This window comes from Bombina bombina, chromosome 7, assembly GCF_027579735.1.
Source record: "Bombina bombina isolate aBomBom1 chromosome 7, aBomBom1.pri, whole genome shotgun sequence".
In the NCBI taxonomy this organism is placed as follows: domain Eukaryota; kingdom Metazoa; phylum Chordata; class Amphibia; order Anura; family Bombinatoridae; genus Bombina; species Bombina bombina.
The window spans coordinates 417,200,563-417,217,008 of record NC_069505.1 but is presented as its reverse complement, the minus strand read 5'-3'; the positions used below and the strand labels follow the sequence as shown (position 1 = coordinate 417,217,008).

The 16,446-nt window shown below is 43.2% G+C and overlaps 1 protein-coding gene across 2 annotated transcripts in view; it reads left to right on the top strand.

The window, feature by feature from the left end:
- TOM1 (target of myb1 membrane trafficking protein) overlaps nt 1–16,446 on the top strand; it is a 202,007-nt gene that overhangs the window by 71,901 nt on the left and 113,660 nt on the right. For both annotated transcript variants that reach the window (XM_053721237.1, XM_053721236.1), the window contains exon 4: nt 10,992–11,141. In XM_053721237.1, the coding sequence (XP_053577212.1) occupies nt 10,992–11,141 (150 nt within the window). The remainder of the gene's footprint in view (nt 1–10,991; nt 11,142–16,446) is intronic.

Here is a 16,446-nt window from a genome sequence, read left to right as displayed (position 1 = left end):
AGACAAGCAGCAAGCTACAACACCGGATGGTCCTAGTGAACTTCTTGGGCCAAATCGAAGCTTTATCCCCACATTACCAATCCCTAAAGGCAGGTAGGCGCCACAGCAGAGCTGTGGCAAGGTGCTGACAGGGGTTTTACCGGTCTTTGGCACTTTGTCAATCCGGTTTCCTTATTTGGGGGTTAATTGTTTAAATTGCTTTTGGTGCAATCTTACTAAAGCTTATTGATTCTACTGTAAAAATTTCGGAGGTAATTTTAAGCAGTTTTGCAGTTTGTGTATGCCTTTTTTTCTCTTAAAGGCACAGTACCGTTTTTTATCATTGTTGTTTTTTCATTAAATAAAGTGTTTTCCAAGCTTGCTTGCTTTATTACTAGTCTGTTAAACATGTCTGACATTGAGGAAACTCATTGCTCAATATGTTTAGAAGCCATTGTGGAACCCCCTCTTAGAATGTGTCCCACATGTACTGATATGTCTATAAATTGCAAACAGCATATTTTGACTTATAAGAGTTTGGCATTGGACGATTCTCACACAGAAGGAAATCAGGTTTTGCCATCTAGTTCTCCCCAAGTGTCACAACCAGTAACGCCCGCACAAGTGACCCCAAGTACTTCTAGTGCGTCTAATTCTTTCACCTTGCAAGATATGGCCTCAGTTATGAATACTACCCTCACAGAGGTTTTATCTAAAGTGCCTGGGTTGCAAGCGAAGCGCAGTAGCTCTGGGTTAAGAACAAATACTGAGCCTTCTGACGCTTTAGTAGCCGTATCCGAAGTACCCTCACAATGTTCAGAGGTAGGGATGAGGGATTTGCTATCTGAGGGAGAGGTTTCTTATTCAGGAAAGATGTTCTCTCAGACAGATTCAGATATGACGGCATTTAAATTTAAGCTAGAACACCTCTGCTTATTGCTCAGGGAGGTTTTAGCGACTCTGGATGATTGTGACCCTATTGTAGTTCCAGAGAAATTGTGTAAAATGGACAAATATTTAGAGGTTCCTGTTTACACTGAGGTTTTTCCGGTCCCTAAGAGGATTTCGGACATTGTTACTAAGGAGTGGGATAGACCAGGTATTCCGTTCGCTCCCCCTCCGGTTTTTAAGAAGATGTTTCCCATATCTGACACCATGCGGGACTCATGGCAGACGGTCCCTAAGGTGGAGGGCGCTATTTCTACTCTGGCTAAGCGTACAACTATACCTATTGAGGACAGTTGTGCTTTCAAAGATCCTATGGATAAAAAGTTAGAGGGTCTCCTAAAGAAAATTTTTGTTCATCAGGGTTTTCTTCTCCAGCCTATAGCGTGCATTGTTCCGGTAACCACTGCAGCTGCCTTTTGGTTTGAGGCTCTGGAAGAGGCTCTTCAGGTGGAGACCCCATTAGATGATATTCTGGATAGAATTAGGGCTCTTAAGCTAGCTAATTCTTTCATTAGACGCCGCTTTTCATCTGGCTAAATTAGCGGCAAAGAATTCAGGTTTTGCCATTTTAGCGCGTAGAGTGTTATGGCTTAAGTCCTGGTCGGCTGATGTGTCATCAAAATCTAAGCTTTTGACCATCCCTTTCAAGGGTAAGACCCTATTCGGGCCTGAACTGAAAGAGATCATTTCAGATATCACTGGAGGGAAGGGTCATGCCCTCCCTCAGGATAAGTCAAATAAGATGAGGACCAAACAAAATCATTTTCGCTCCTTTCGAAACTTCAAGGGTGGTCCCGCTTCCTCTTCCCCTGCTGCAAAGCAAGAGGGGAACTTTGCTCAATCCAGGCCAGTCTGGAGACCTAACCAGGCTTTGAACAAGGGTAAACAGGCCAAGAAGCCTGCTGCTGCCACCAAGACAGCATGAAGGGGTAGCCCCCGATCCGGGACCGGATCTAGTAGGGGGCAGACTCTCTCTTTGCTCAGGCTTGGGCAAGAGACGTTCAGGACTCCTGGGCTGTAGAAATCGTAACCTAGGGGTATCTTCTAGATTTCAAAGATTCTCCTCCAAGGGGGAGATTCCATCTTTCTCAATTGTCTGTAAACCAGACAAAAAGAGAGGCGTTCTTACGCTGTGTAGAAGATCTATTTACCATGGGAGTGATCTGCCCAGTTCCGAAAACAGAACAGGGGCAGGGGTTCTATTCCAATATGTTTGTGGTTCCCAAAAAAGAGGGAACCTTCAGACCAATTCTGGATCTCAAGATCCTAAACCAATTCCTAAGAGTCCCATCCTTCAAGATGGAGACCATTCGGACTATTTTACCAGAGATCCAGGAGGGTCAATATATGACCACCGTGGACTTAAAGGATGCGTATCTACACATTCCTATCCACAAAAATCATCACCAATTCCTCAGGTTTGCCTTTCTGGACAAGCATTACATGTTTATGGCTCTTCCCTTCGGGTTGGTCACGGCGCCAAGAATCTTCACAAAGGTGCTAGGGCCCTTCTGGCGGTCCTAAGGCAGCGGGGCATAGCAGTGGCGCCTTATCTAGACGACATCCTAATTCAGGCCTCGACTTTCCAACTAGCCAAGTCTCACACGGACTTAGTGTTGGCCTTTCTAAGATCTCATGGGTGGAAAGTGAACGTAAAAAAAGAGTTCTTTCCCCTCTCACAAGAGTTTCATTTCTAGGGACTCTGATAGACTCGGTGGACATGAAAATATTTCTGACAGAGGTCAGGAAATCAAAGATTTTGACCACCTGCCGAGCTCTTCATTCCATTCCTCGGCCGTCAGTTGCTCAGTGTATGGAGGTAATCAGACTAATGGTAGTGGCAATGGACATAGTTTCATATGCTCGCTTACATCTCAGACTACTGCATCTATGCATGCTCAGACAGTGGAATTGGGATTATGCAGATTTATCTCCTCAGATAAATCTGGATCAAGAGACCAGAGACACTCTTCTTTGGTGGTTGTCACAGGATCACCTGTCCCGGGGAATGTGTTTCCGCAGGCCAGCGTGGGTTATAGTGACGACAGACGCCAGCCTACTGGGCTGGGGTGCAGTCTGGAATTCCCTGAAAGCACAGGGTTTGTGGACTCAGGAGGAGGCCCTCCTACCGATAAATATTCTGGAATTAAGAGCGATATTCAATGCTCTTCAGGTGTGGCCTCAGCTGGCTTCGGCCAGATTCATCAGATTTCAGTCGGACAACATCACGACTGTGGCTTATATCAATCTTCAGGGGGGAACAAGCAGTTCCGTAGCGATGATAGAAGTTTCCAGAATAATCCGATGGGCAGAGACTAACTCTTGCCATCTATCAGCGATCTATATCCCAGGGGTAGAGAACTGGGAGGCAGATTTTCTAAGTTGTCAGACTTTTCATCCGGGGGAGTGGGAACTCTATCCGGAGGTGTTTGCTCAACTGGTTCAGCTATGGGGCACACCAGAATTGGATCTGATGGCGTCTTGTCAGAACGCCAAACTTCCTCGTTACGGATCCAGGTCAAGGGATCCTCAGGCAGTACTGATAGATGCTCTAGCAGTACCCTGGTCGTTCAACCTGGCTTATGTGTTTCCACCTTTCCCTCTCCTTCCGCGTCTGATTGCCAGAATCAAACAGGAGAGAGCTTTGGTGATTTTGATAGCACCTGCGTGGCCACGCAGGGCTTGGTATGCAGACCTGGTGGACATGTCATCTCTGCCACCATGGAATCTGCCACTGAGACAGGACCTTTTTGATTCAAGGTCCATTCAAGCATCCAAATCTAATTTCTCTGCAACTGACTGCTTGGAGATTGAACGCTTGATTTTATCAAAGCGGGGTTTCTCTGAGTCGGTCATAGATAACTTGATTCAGGCTCGAAAGCCTGTCACAAGGAAAATCTATCATAAGATATGGCGTAAATATCTTTTTTTGGTGCGAATCCAAAGGCTACTCATGGAGTAAGATCAGGATTCCTAGGATTTTGTCTTTTCTCCAAGAGGGATTGGAGAAAGGATTGTCAGCTAGTTCCTTAAAAGGACAGATATCTGCTTTGTCTATTCTATTGCACAAGCGTCTGGCAGATGTCCCAGACGTTTGGGCTTTTTGTCAGGCTTTAGTTAGAATCAAGCCTGTGTTTAAACCTGTTGCTCCGCCATGGAGTCTAAATTTAGTTCTTAAAGTTCTTCAGGGGGTTCCGTTTGAACCCATGCATTCCATAGATATTAAACTTCTATCTTGGAAAGTTCTGTTTCTAGTTGCTATCTCTTCAGCTCGAAGAGTTTCTGAACTATCTGCATTACAATGTGACTCGCCTTATCTTGTATTCCATGCTGATAAGGTGGTTTTGCGTACCAAACCTGGGTTCCTCCCTAAGGTTGTTACTAACAGGAATATCAATCAGGAAATTGTTGTTCCTTCTCCGTGTCCTAATCCTTCTTCTAAGAAGGAACGCCTGTTGCACAACTTGGACGTGGTTCGTGCTTTGAAGTTTTATTTGCAGGCAACCAAAGATTTTAGTCAAACATCTTCTTTGTTGTCTATTCTAGAAAGCGTAGGGGTCAAAAGGCTACGGCTACCTCCTCTCTTTCCTTTTGGCTGAAAATCATCATACGTTTGGCTTATGAGACTGCTGGACAGCAGCCTCCTGAAAGAATTACAGCTCACTCTACTAGAGTAGTGGCTTCCACATGGGCTTTTAAACATGATGCTTCTGTTGAAAAAATTTGTAAGGCTGCGACTTGGTCTTTGCTTCATACCTTTTCCAAATTTTCCAAATTTGATACTTTTGCTTCTTCGGAGGCTATTTTTGGGAGAAAGGATTTGCAAGCAGTGGTGCCTTCTGTTTAGGTTCCTGTCTTGTCCCTCCCTTCATCCGTGTCCTAAAGCTTTGGTATTGGTATCCCACAAGTAAGGATGAAACCGTGGACTCGGTACATCTTGCAAAAGAAAACAAAATTTATGCTTACCTGATAAATTTCTTTCTTTTGTGATGTACCGAGTCCACGACCCACCCTGTCTATTCAAGACAGTATTTTTTTTTTTTAAAACTTCAGTCACCTCTGCACCTTATAGTTTCTCCTTTTTCTTCCTTGGCCTTCGGTCGAATGACTGGGGGGTGGAGTTAAGGGGGGAGCTATATAGACAGCTCTGCTGTGGGTGCTCTCTTTGCCACTTCCTGTTAGGAAGGATAATATCCCACAAGTAAGGATGAAACCGTGGACTCGGTACATCGCAAAAGAAAGAAATTTATCAGGTAAGCATACATTTTGTTTTTGGTCCCTTTTCCTTCTTAATATAAGGAGAGTCCACGGCATCATTCCTTACTGTTGGGAAATACAGAATCTGGCCCCCAGGAGGAGGCAAAGACACCCCAGCCAAAGGCTTAAAGACCTCTCCCACTTCCCCCATCCCCCTTTCATTCTTTGCCTTTTGTCACAGGAGGATGGCAGAGAAGTGTCAGAAGATTTCAGAGTAGTTCCTTAGGAAGGGTATCTGCCCTTCGATATGGGACTTGAGTTTTAAGTATTCTTGTCAGCCTCTCAGTGAGAGCATTGGCGAAAGTTAGTCTGGAGATGCAGGGAGAGTCTTTCTGCAAACCCATCCAGACTGCCTGCTAACAGCTCCTAAGCAATCAGTGTTGATGAGTTTCGCTGCCTGCTTGTTGTTTCACTCAAGTCCATGTCAAGAGCGATGCTACAAGACTGTCACACTTAAGAGGCTGTGTTTCTGTTCCACAACATGGATTCTGGTAAGATTGTTTCAATTTTTACATATGTTGAAAACGCTAAAAGACAGGGTCACATTGTGGCTCCTTTTATCTTAATAGAATCATGGGTTAATATCTCCTGAGGGGGGATTATTAAACAGTGGGGATTTATCAAATGTGATGCTTTGATTTTATGCTGCTTGTTTGTTATGTGGCTGGAACGCACAGATTTTTACTTTCACTTTGAAGACTGCGCAGCTTGTAGCTTGGCGTGCTTTTTCTTATAGCAGGGGCGGTTCTGCCTTGCGCACCATGTGACCGGGAGTGGTCTCGCTTTCATTTCCTCTTTCCTGACCGAGCTGGCTGTCGGAGAAGACTCTTTTTCTCTGTATTGTCTGGGTCTAGGAGGTGGTGAGTGCCCCAGCCATCGGGAGTACAAAGGTGCCGTTTTTTGAGAAATAAAAAAGATTGTTTTATTTTCTGTGTCCTACTGTCATTGGCTTAAGCTATGGAGGATTCTGAGATACTAGAGGGTACTCCTTCTATTCCAAATAGTAATACCTGTTTATATTGTGAGGAGGCCTTGGTATGCCCGCCCTCTCAACTATGTTCCACATACCTTGAACACGTCATTAGGTCTAAGAAGGTTAACCCTTGAGTACCACTGAGCCGTCCACCTCTGAGGACTTGCCGTCCCGTAAGGTACATATCCATCAGTCATCTCCTTCTACACACGCAGCTTCCCGTAGCACGCCTGATCTTCCATCTGGAGGGAGCCTTTTACCATCAGACTTTACTGTGCAGTTAAAGATGGCGGTGTCTGAGGCCCTCAGTGCTTTACCTCGCCCCACTAAGCACAAGCAAAAGGTTAAACACAGCTCTCCTGCCCAGGGGTCATCATGTGATTTATTGGATTTATCTGTTCTAACTCAGTTATCCGAGGATGAGTCACGCTCTGAGGCTTCAGAGGGTGAACTTTCTGGGTTGGAGTCTGCTGCCTCTAAGTCTCCTGTTGCGGAGGAACCAGCCATTAGATTTAAGTTTGAAAACTTAAGTTTTCCTCTAAAAGAGGTCCTGTCTACATTAGAGGTTCCAGAGGCCAAGCTGCCTAATGAACCTTTGATTCTTAAATTAGACAGAATGTACAAGGACAGGGTAGTGCCGTTAACTTTTCATGTGCCTGTAAAGATGGTAAACATTATTAAGAAAGAATGGGACAGAATTGGATCTTCCTTTTCTCCTTCGTCTTCCTTTAAAAAATTATTCCCAGTCCCGGACTCTCAATTGGAGCTGTGGGGTTTTGTCCCTAAGGTGGATGGCGCTATCTCTATGCTTGCCAAGCTTACTAATATCCCGCTTGAGGATAGTTTGACGTTCAGCGAGCCAATGGATAAGATGATGGAAAATCTTCTAAGAAAGATGTTTCAACATACGGGATACTTGTTTCAACCGGCAGCAGCTGTTGCCTTGATTTGTGGAGCACCCTCGAGGTGGAGGGTCCTCTCGACGTTATCCAGGAAAGAATTAAAGCATTGAGAATTGCTAATTCTTTTATCTGTGATGCAAACATGCAGATTATTCGCCTAAATGCTTAGGTGCCTATTTTTTTGATTCACACCCATCGGTCACTCTGGCAGAAAGCCTGGTCTGCGGACATGACTTCTAAGTCTAAACTTCTCTCCCTACCTTTTAAGGGAAAGATTGTATTTGGTCCAGGCCTGGACGCCATTATCTCCACGGTTACAGGGGGCCAAGGATAAAAAGAACAAGTCTAAGGGACAAAGTATTCATTTTCGTTCCTTTCGTTCTGATAAATCCCAATGACAGCAGACCTCCGCTAAGTCCGAGCAAACCAAGAGTACTTGGAAGACGGCTCAGTCCTGGAACAAATCCAAGCAGAGCAAGAAGCCCGCAGAGACTAAATCGGCATGAAGGGGTGGCCCAGATCCGGCGCTGGATCGTGTAGGGGACAGACTGTCGCTCTTTTCAGAAGCTTGGTTCAGCGACGTGCAGGATCCATAGGTCCTGGAGGTCATAGCTCAGGGATACAAGATAGGTTTCAAGTCTCATCCACCCAAGGGCAGATTTCTCCTCTCAAGCCTGTCTTCCAGACCAGAAAAGAGGGAAGCCTTTCTGGGGTGCGTGCGGGATCTGTCCTCCTTAGGGGTCATTGACCCGGTACCTATTGCAGAAAGAGGTTTGGGATACTATTCAAACTTTTTCATGGTCCCAAAGAAGGAGAGAACTTTTCGCCCGATTCTGGACCTAAAGTGCTTAAACAAATTTCTAAATCCCCTCGTTCTAGATGGAGACAATAAGGTCCATCCTTCCCTTAGTTCATGACCACTGTTGATCTGAAGGATGCTTACCTTCACTTTCCAATCCACAAGGATCACTTCCAGGTCCTAAGGTTTGCGTTCCTGGACCAGCATTTTTTACGAAGGTTCTGGGGGGCTCTTCTAGCCGTTGCCAGAACCCGGGGTATAGCAGTAGCTCTCTACTTTACCGATATTCTGGTATAAGCACCATCTTTTCGTCTGGCGGAGGACCATTCAGAATCTCTTCTCTCTCTTCTTCGATCTCATGGATGGAAGATAAATCTAGAAAAGAGTTCTCTTATTCCATGCACCAGGGTAGAATTCCTGGGTACTATAATAGACCCCATATTCATGAGGATATTTCTAACAGACCAGAGACGTTGCAAGCTTGATTCGGCATGTCTTTCCCTCCGGACCTCCTTAAGGCCCTCTGTGGCTCAGTTTATGGAGGCAATTGGTCTCATGGTGTCCAGCATGGACATCATTCCCTTTGTCAGGTTCCGTCTGAGACCGCTGCAATTGTGCATGCTGAGGCAGTGGAACGGCGATCATTCGGATCTGTCTCAAAGATCACTCTGGACAACCGGTCGAGAGAATCGCTCTCTTGGTGGCTCTGTCCAGATCATCCTTTTTAAGACCTTCCTGGGAGATTGTTACTACGGACGCAAGTCTATCAGGATGGGGAGCTGTTTGGGGTGCCAAGAAGGCACAGGGCCTGTGGTCTTATGAGGAACGTTCCCTCCCGATCAACCTTCTGGAACTTCGAGCAATCTTCAATGCTCTGAAGGCTTGGCCCCTTCTGGGTTGGTCCCAGTTTATCCAATTCCAGTCAGACAATATAACCTCGGTGGCTTATATCAACCATCAGGGGGGAACGAGAAGCTCCCTAGCAATGAGGGAGGTATCTCAAATTCTGGAGTGGGCGGAGACCCACAGCTGTTCGCTGTGAGCGATCCACATTCCGGGTGTGGACAACTGGGAAGTGGATTTTCTCAGCAGACAATCCTTTCATCCGGGGGAATGGTCTCCATCCCGAAGGGTTTGCGGAGCTATGCAACAAGTGGGGGACGCCAGAGATGGATCTCATGTGGTCTCGTCTCAATACCAAGCCATCCATATATGGGTCAAGGTCCAGGGATCCTCAGATGGAGCTAATAGATGCATTAATAGTGCCTTGGAGGTTCAGGCTAATTTTACCTTTTCCCGCCGTTACCACTTCTTCCTTGTGTAGTGGCCCGCATCAAGCAGGAGCAGGCATCAGTGATACTGATTGCTCCATCATGGCCGCGAAGGATGTGGTTCCCGGACCTGGTGAGGATGTCATCTCCTCTGTGGAAGTTACCTTGTCGCAGGGATCTGCTGAACAAGGTCCTTTTGTTAATCAAAATCTAGATTCTCTGAGGCTGACTGCGTGGAGATTGAACGCTTAGTCCTAGCCAAGAGAGGTTTTTCTGAGAGAGATTGATACTCTCATTCAAGCTGGTAAGCAGGTTACTCATCGCATCTATCATAAGGTGTGGAGAACCTACTTATTCTGGTGTGAAGAGCGTGGATTTTCCTGGCACAAAGTTAAGGTTGCCAGGATCCTATCATTTCTCCAGGACGGACTGGAGAAGGGCCTTTCTGACAGTTTCCTGAGGGAACAGATTTCGGCTCTATCTGTTTTACTGTGCAAGAGGCTCTCAGAGCTTTCCAATGTTACAGTCCTTTTGTTAAGGCTCTGATTAGGATCAGACCTGTGTTTAGATCTAAGGCTCCTCATTGGAATCTAAATCTTGTTCTTTCTTCCTAAGGTCATGTCAGACCGCAATATCACTCAAGAGATTGTGGTTCCTTCCTTGTGTCCAAATCCTTCTTCTGAAAAGCAACGTTTGCTTCATAATCTGGATGTGGTTCGCACCTTGAAGTTCTACCTTCAGCCTACTAAGGATTTTAGACAAACTTCGTCCTTGTTTGTTGTCTGTTCCGGTAAGCGTAAGGGACAGAAGGTCTCTTCAGCTTCCTTATCTTTTTGGTTCAGGAGTGTTATCCGCTTTGCTTATGAGACAGCGGGACATAAACCTCCTCAGAGGATTACGGCTCATTCTACTAGAGCAGTGGCTTCCTCTTGGGCCTTTAAGAACGAGGCCTCTATGGATCAGATCTGTATGGCAGCTACTTGGTTCTCCTTACATACTTTTTCTAAATTTTACAAGTTTGATGTTTTTGCTTTGGCTAAAGCAGCTTTCGGGAGAAAGGTTTTAATGGCTGTGGTGCCCTCAGATTAGGGTCCGCCTCTCTTTTTGTCCCTCCCGTTTTCATTCAGTGTCCTCTAGAGCTTTGGTATAAGTTTCCGCTCGTGTTCTCTGATGGGCGGCCCTCTAAATTATGTTTTTTCTTCTGGCACCTTTTTTTACCCTGATATTTCTCCTGCTGTTCCTTGTTCCCTTGGCAGAATGACTGGGGGATGAGGGAAGTGGGAGAGGTATTTAAGCCTTTGGCTGGGGTGTCTTTGCCTCCTCCTGGTGGCCAGGTTCAGTATTTCCCAACAGTAAGGAATGATGCCGTGGACTCTCCTTATACAGAAGGAAATGAAATTATCTGGTGAGCATAATTTATGTGTTTCTGTAATTTAAGTCTAAAAATTGTGGATTTTCTAGTTCTGAGAATTTGAATTGCATGCTACAGCCTAACCCCGCTACATATCTGTCTAATTGGCCTCAGGATAGGTGATAAGATACTGCAAAACAATGCGAGTTTTGCTAACAAAATGAGTGGCTTGCTTTGTCTACTTTATTAACAAGTGCATATTGGCTCCAAATTAGGTAAGCGGTAAGGTGAGTTTGCCTATTGAATAACAATTGCAGAAAACAAGAAGTATCCAGAAATGGTTTGCTTTTTAAAGTTTTGTGATTACAAGCCATTGAATGACCCTTATCTTACTGCAAATCTCTTTTAGATAAATAATTGACATGACCACGCCCCTGAGGTCCGATACAAACTGCTTAACTATAGCTCGGCACTGACACATAAACTAACTGACCTTTTGGTTTTTCCTCAGGTTTTGGAGACCTGTGTGAAGAATTGTGGCCACAGATTCCATGTTCTGGTTGCCAACCAGGAGTTTGTGGAGGGGGTGCTGGTGCGGACTATCTTGCCAAAGAACAACGCCCCAACCATTGTGCACGACAAGGTGCTGAATATTATCCAGGTAAGTACCTGGAGATAACGCTCTATTGGTGATGACATAATCTTTGGTGTTGTGAAATCGCTCTCATAGTGTCCAAATGATACAGGTGGGTGTAGCAAGTATTATAGGATTAAAGGGACTTTTATAAAGAGCTGCAGCATTGCACAACAGCTCAGATTTCTGCCATAGCTATGTTAATATTGAACTGATAGCCTTTTACACTGTCACATGCCGTTATTACTGTCAGATTTTATACAATAAAGCAGAACGAGAGAAAACAACGAACAGGGACAAGTGCCGCCATATTTATGCAATAAATATTCAGCTTTCCTGAACTTTTCCTGGATGAGGTGAGAAGCTAATATTGTCATATTATAACTAGCAATTCAAGAATTAGAGGCTGCAGTATTGATGAAGACACCTTAAAGGGACATTATACACTAGATTTTTCTTTGCATAAATGTTTTGTAGATGATCCATTTATATTGCCCACACAGGTTTTAAAAAATAAATATATAGTTTTGCTTCTTTTTAAATAACATTGCTCTGATTTTCAGACTCCTAACCAAGCCCCAAAGTTTTAGGAGAATACCGACGTATACGTATTTCAGCTTGCTCCTGTTTGTGTAAAGAGTCTTTTCATAGGGAGGGGGGGTTGTCTGCTATTTCCCACTTGCAGTGGGTGTTCCAGCTACCTTTTTAACAGTGCTAAACTGGGAGCTTCTAAGTAAGTTTTTAAACGGTTTTATACTGGATTTTTAGATCAGTATCTGTGCATATTATTCTTTATAGTAGTGTTTATTACATGCAGTTATATGAAAATTGGTGTATACTGTCCCTTTAATGATGCTAAATAATCAGCATAAAGTAGTACCGTTAGTCACCACATGAGGGCGCACAACCACAGTCTGGTCAAAAGATTTGTGTTACATCCACCATTAAAACAAACAGATTTAAAGGGACAGTCCACTTCAAATTTGTTATTATTTACACAGATAGATAATCCCTTTATTACTCATTCCCCAGTTTTACGTAACCAACGCTGCTATATTAATATAACTTTGTATCTAAGCCTATGCAGACAGCCCCCTGATCACATGGCTTTTTATTATCTATTGATTTGCATTTCAGCCATTTAGTACTGTGTTGTGCTGACTCTTAAATAACTTCTCGGGTGTGAGCACAATGTTATCTATATGGCCAACATGAACCAGCAGTCTCCTGTTGTGAAAAGCAAATAAAAAGCATGTGATAAGAGGCTGTCTGTAGTGACTTAGAAATTTAAAGGTTTAAATGTTATAAAGTATATTAATATAACGATGTTGGTTGTGCAAAGCTGGGGAATGGGTTGTAAAGGCGTTAAATATCTTTGTAAACAATAACAATTTTAGTGTTTACTGTCCCTTTAAAGAAAGGGTAAAATTGAATTGTGCATGGGTACTTTTCGTTTTTAAATAGAAGCATTTTTGCAATATACTTTCTTTAGTGTCTTTCAGCAGCATACACACATATGCTGAGCGTTCCCTGTGCGTTGTTATTTAACGTCCAAGAGCTGGTAGGGGTTTGTATTTTTTCTGTGAAGACTAAATATGGGTCATATAAGTCACGCTGCCCCTATAGGAAGGTTTGGTGTTTGAATCCTGTGCATGGGGCACTCACAGGATATGTACGTATGCTGCTCAAAAACAGCAATTACTATTACTAGAAGTATCTTTGCTAATAGAAGTATATTGTAAAATGCTCCCACGCACATTTTAATTTGACCTTTTTTATCCCTTTAATGACCCGTGTGGTGTATGTAGTTGGCTGTTAACGCATACACTGCCAGCTCTCCAGTCCTTGCAGGCTCTGCTGTGGCAATGTATAATATATTCTAGCAGGTTTGTAGTTGACTCGTGGGTAATCATCATTTTTATCAGTTTCATGACTAGACATAATACAAATGAACACTCCGTGTTGTGTATCAATCCAGGACTGTATGGTTAATACTTAAAGGGACACTGAACCCAAATTTGTTCTTTTGGGATTCAGATAGAGCAGCAATTTTACGCAACTTTCTAATTTACTCCTATTATCAAATGTTCTTCATTCTCTTGGTATTTTTATTTGAAAAGCAAGAATGTAAGTTTAGATGCTGTCCCATTTTTGATGAACAACCTGGGTTGTTCTTGCTGATTGGTGGATAAATTAATTCACCAATAAACAAGTGCTGTCCAGGGTTTTGTACTTTCTTTTTCAAACAAAGATAGCAAGAGAACAAAGACAATTTGATAATAGGAGTAAATTAGAAAGTTGCTTAAAATTGCTGCTCTATCTGAATCACGAAAGATAACATTTGAGTTCAGTGTCCCTTTAACTTTTAAAATTGAATTCTTGAGAACACAACTTAGGGTTCTGCATTATTATTTCATCAGGTGATTTTGTGACCAGTAGTTATTACAGCTTCTAGTATTAATAATCCATATCATAATGATAAGATGTGAGGTCCAGGAAATTAATTTGATCCACAATAAGGCAATTCTCGATGCTAACCAATCAGCTTGCAGCAGTTTTGATTGTATATGAACCAATTTAGGCTAGAGTTGTTACATAAATACACACAAGATTAACAGACGCGCTTTGACAAAGCCTCTATGGTGAAACGCGACTGCGTCATTTCTGTTCTGTTTAAATGAACATTTGTAGAATCCTGTAAATTACTAACTTCTGACTCCCCTCGTATTAATACATTTCAGAGGGAACATAAGTCTTTTGCAGTTAAAAGACTGATAGGCAAACATACGCTATATCTTTATTCATTGCAAATACCTTATACCTGTTCCCAATGTAAGGAATGTGGAGGAAGATTCCAGGAGATTTATGCTATAATTCAAGGTAGCAAATCATTTCATAATCTTCTGTGTGATAAAATAATAATGCAGGACTCTCTGGGTGTTTTGTTTTTTTTTTTTTTTATGTTTAATGTCATAAACGTTAGGTTTTATTAAAGGACATAAAAAAAAAATTCATGATGGAGAATACAATTTCTCCAACATTGGTGTGTCCGGTCCACGGCGTCATCCATTACTTGTGGGAAATGTTCTCCCCCACAGGGAAAGGCAAGGAGAGCACACAGCAAGAGCTGTCCATATAGCTCCCCCTCTGGCTCCGCCCCCCCAGTCATTCTCCTTGCCGCTCTGAACAAGTAGCATCTACCACGGGGATGGCGAGGAGTTTGTGGTGTTAGTTGTAGTTTTTTTATTCTTCTATCAAGAGTTTGTTATTTTAAAATAGTGCTGGCTTGTACTATTTACTCTATAACAGAAAAGTGATGAAGATTTCTGTTTAAGAGGGCTATGATTTTAGCACAAGTAACTAAAATCCATTACTGTTACCACGCAGGACTGTTGAAACAAGAGAACTTCAGTTGGGGGTAACAGTTTGCAGACTCATCTGCTTCAGGTATGACTAGTCTCCTTCTAACAACACAGGCTAATGCTAGATGACAGTCATTTTTCCCCTCAGGGGAAACGGTAAGCCATTTTTCTTTCACCTCAGCAAAAAAGATAACAGGCTTCCCCTTTTTGTTTTTTATGCTGGTAGACACTGTTAGGGGCTAAATCGATTGGTTTTTATTACAATATTATACCATTTGAAATATTTTATAAGCTCACATACACTTGGGAACGTTTTTTATTGATCTGGCTTGTTTTAGACTCCTAAATCTAGTCAGGAAGGCCCCTTCACTCTAGTGTGCTGAGGGAGGAAGCCTCATTTTGGCACTTCAGCTGTGCAGTTGAATTTCAAGGCAGTGCATGCAGATTCATGTGAGAGGGTCCTGTGGTTCAGAAAGTGACTCCAAAAGGCTTTTTTCTGTGAATGGTGACCCCTAAGGAAGGTAAAAAGCTGCAGCAAGGCTGTAGCTGGGATTGTGGTGTGTAAAAACGGTTAAATCCAACAATTAGCTCAGGTTTGCTTGTTTTAAGAGCTAGAGTCTCCATATTTGCTGTGCAATACTTTCTAAGCATTAAGACACTGGGGTCCAAATTTCAGAAAAATCGGATATTGCCTTCATAGTTTTTTGAACATTCAGAAATAAATGTGTCATTTTATTATTTAAAGAGACAGTAACGTTTTTGTTTAAAATCGTTTTTATTGCATTGTTTGCCTGCCTAAATCTGTTTAACATGTCTGTTCCATCAGATAACCTATGTTCTGTGTGTATAGAGACAAATGTGGTTCCCCCTTCGAGTGTTTGTGATAATTGCGCCATAGCGTCCAAACAAAATCAGGACAGCTTATTTCTATGCAACAATTATCAGCAGTAGTGGATAATTCTATAGCAAATCTTTTATCCAAACTGCCAGTTTTTCAGAGAAAGCGTGATTGTTCAGTTTTAAATACAGATAAAAAGGATGAACAATCAGACGCTGACGATGCCTTATCTATTTTACCCTCACATCAATCGGAATTGGCTGTGAGGGAAGGGCTGTCTGAGGGTGAAATTTCAGACTCAGGAAATATTTCTCAACAGGCAGAACCTGATCTAGTGGCATTTAAGTTTAAGCTAGAACATCTCCGCGCTTTGCTTAAGGAGGTATTAGCTACTCTGGATGACTGTGATTCCATGGTAGTACCAGAGAAGTTGTGCAAATTGGACAAATTTTTAGAGGTCCCAGTGCACGACAACGCTTTTCCAATACCTAAGAGGGTAGCGAACATAGTGGAAAAGGAGTGGGAGAAGCCAGGTGTACCCTTTGCCCCACCTCCTATATTTAAGAAAATGTTTCCCATAGTAGACCCTAGAAGGGACGCATGGCAAACGGTCCCGAAGGTTGAGGGAGCTGTTTCAACACTAGCGAAGCGCACAACTATTCCTATAGAGGACAGCTGCGCTTTCAAAGATCCTATGGATAAAAAATTGGAAGGATTCACGCATTAAAGTTAGCTAATTCCTTTATATTGGATGCCGCCTTTCAAATAACGAAATTGGCGGCGAAAAACTCAGGTTTTGCTATAGTAGCGCGGAGGGCGCTTTGGCTAAAATCCTGGTCGGCAGACGTGTCGTCCAAGACTAAGTTACTGAATATTCCTTTCAAGGGTAAGACCCTTTTTGGGCCGGAATTGAAGGAAATTATTTCAGACATCACTGGGGGTAAGGGCCATGCCCTCTCACAGGATAGGCCTTTTAAGGCTAAGAACAAGTCTAATTTTCGTTCCTTTCGCAATTTCAGGAACGGACCGGCTAATAACTCCACTGCCGCTAGACAAAAAGGTAACGCGGCCCAGCCCAAACCCGCTTGGAAGCCCATGCAAGGCTGGAACAAGGATAAACAAACCAAGAAAC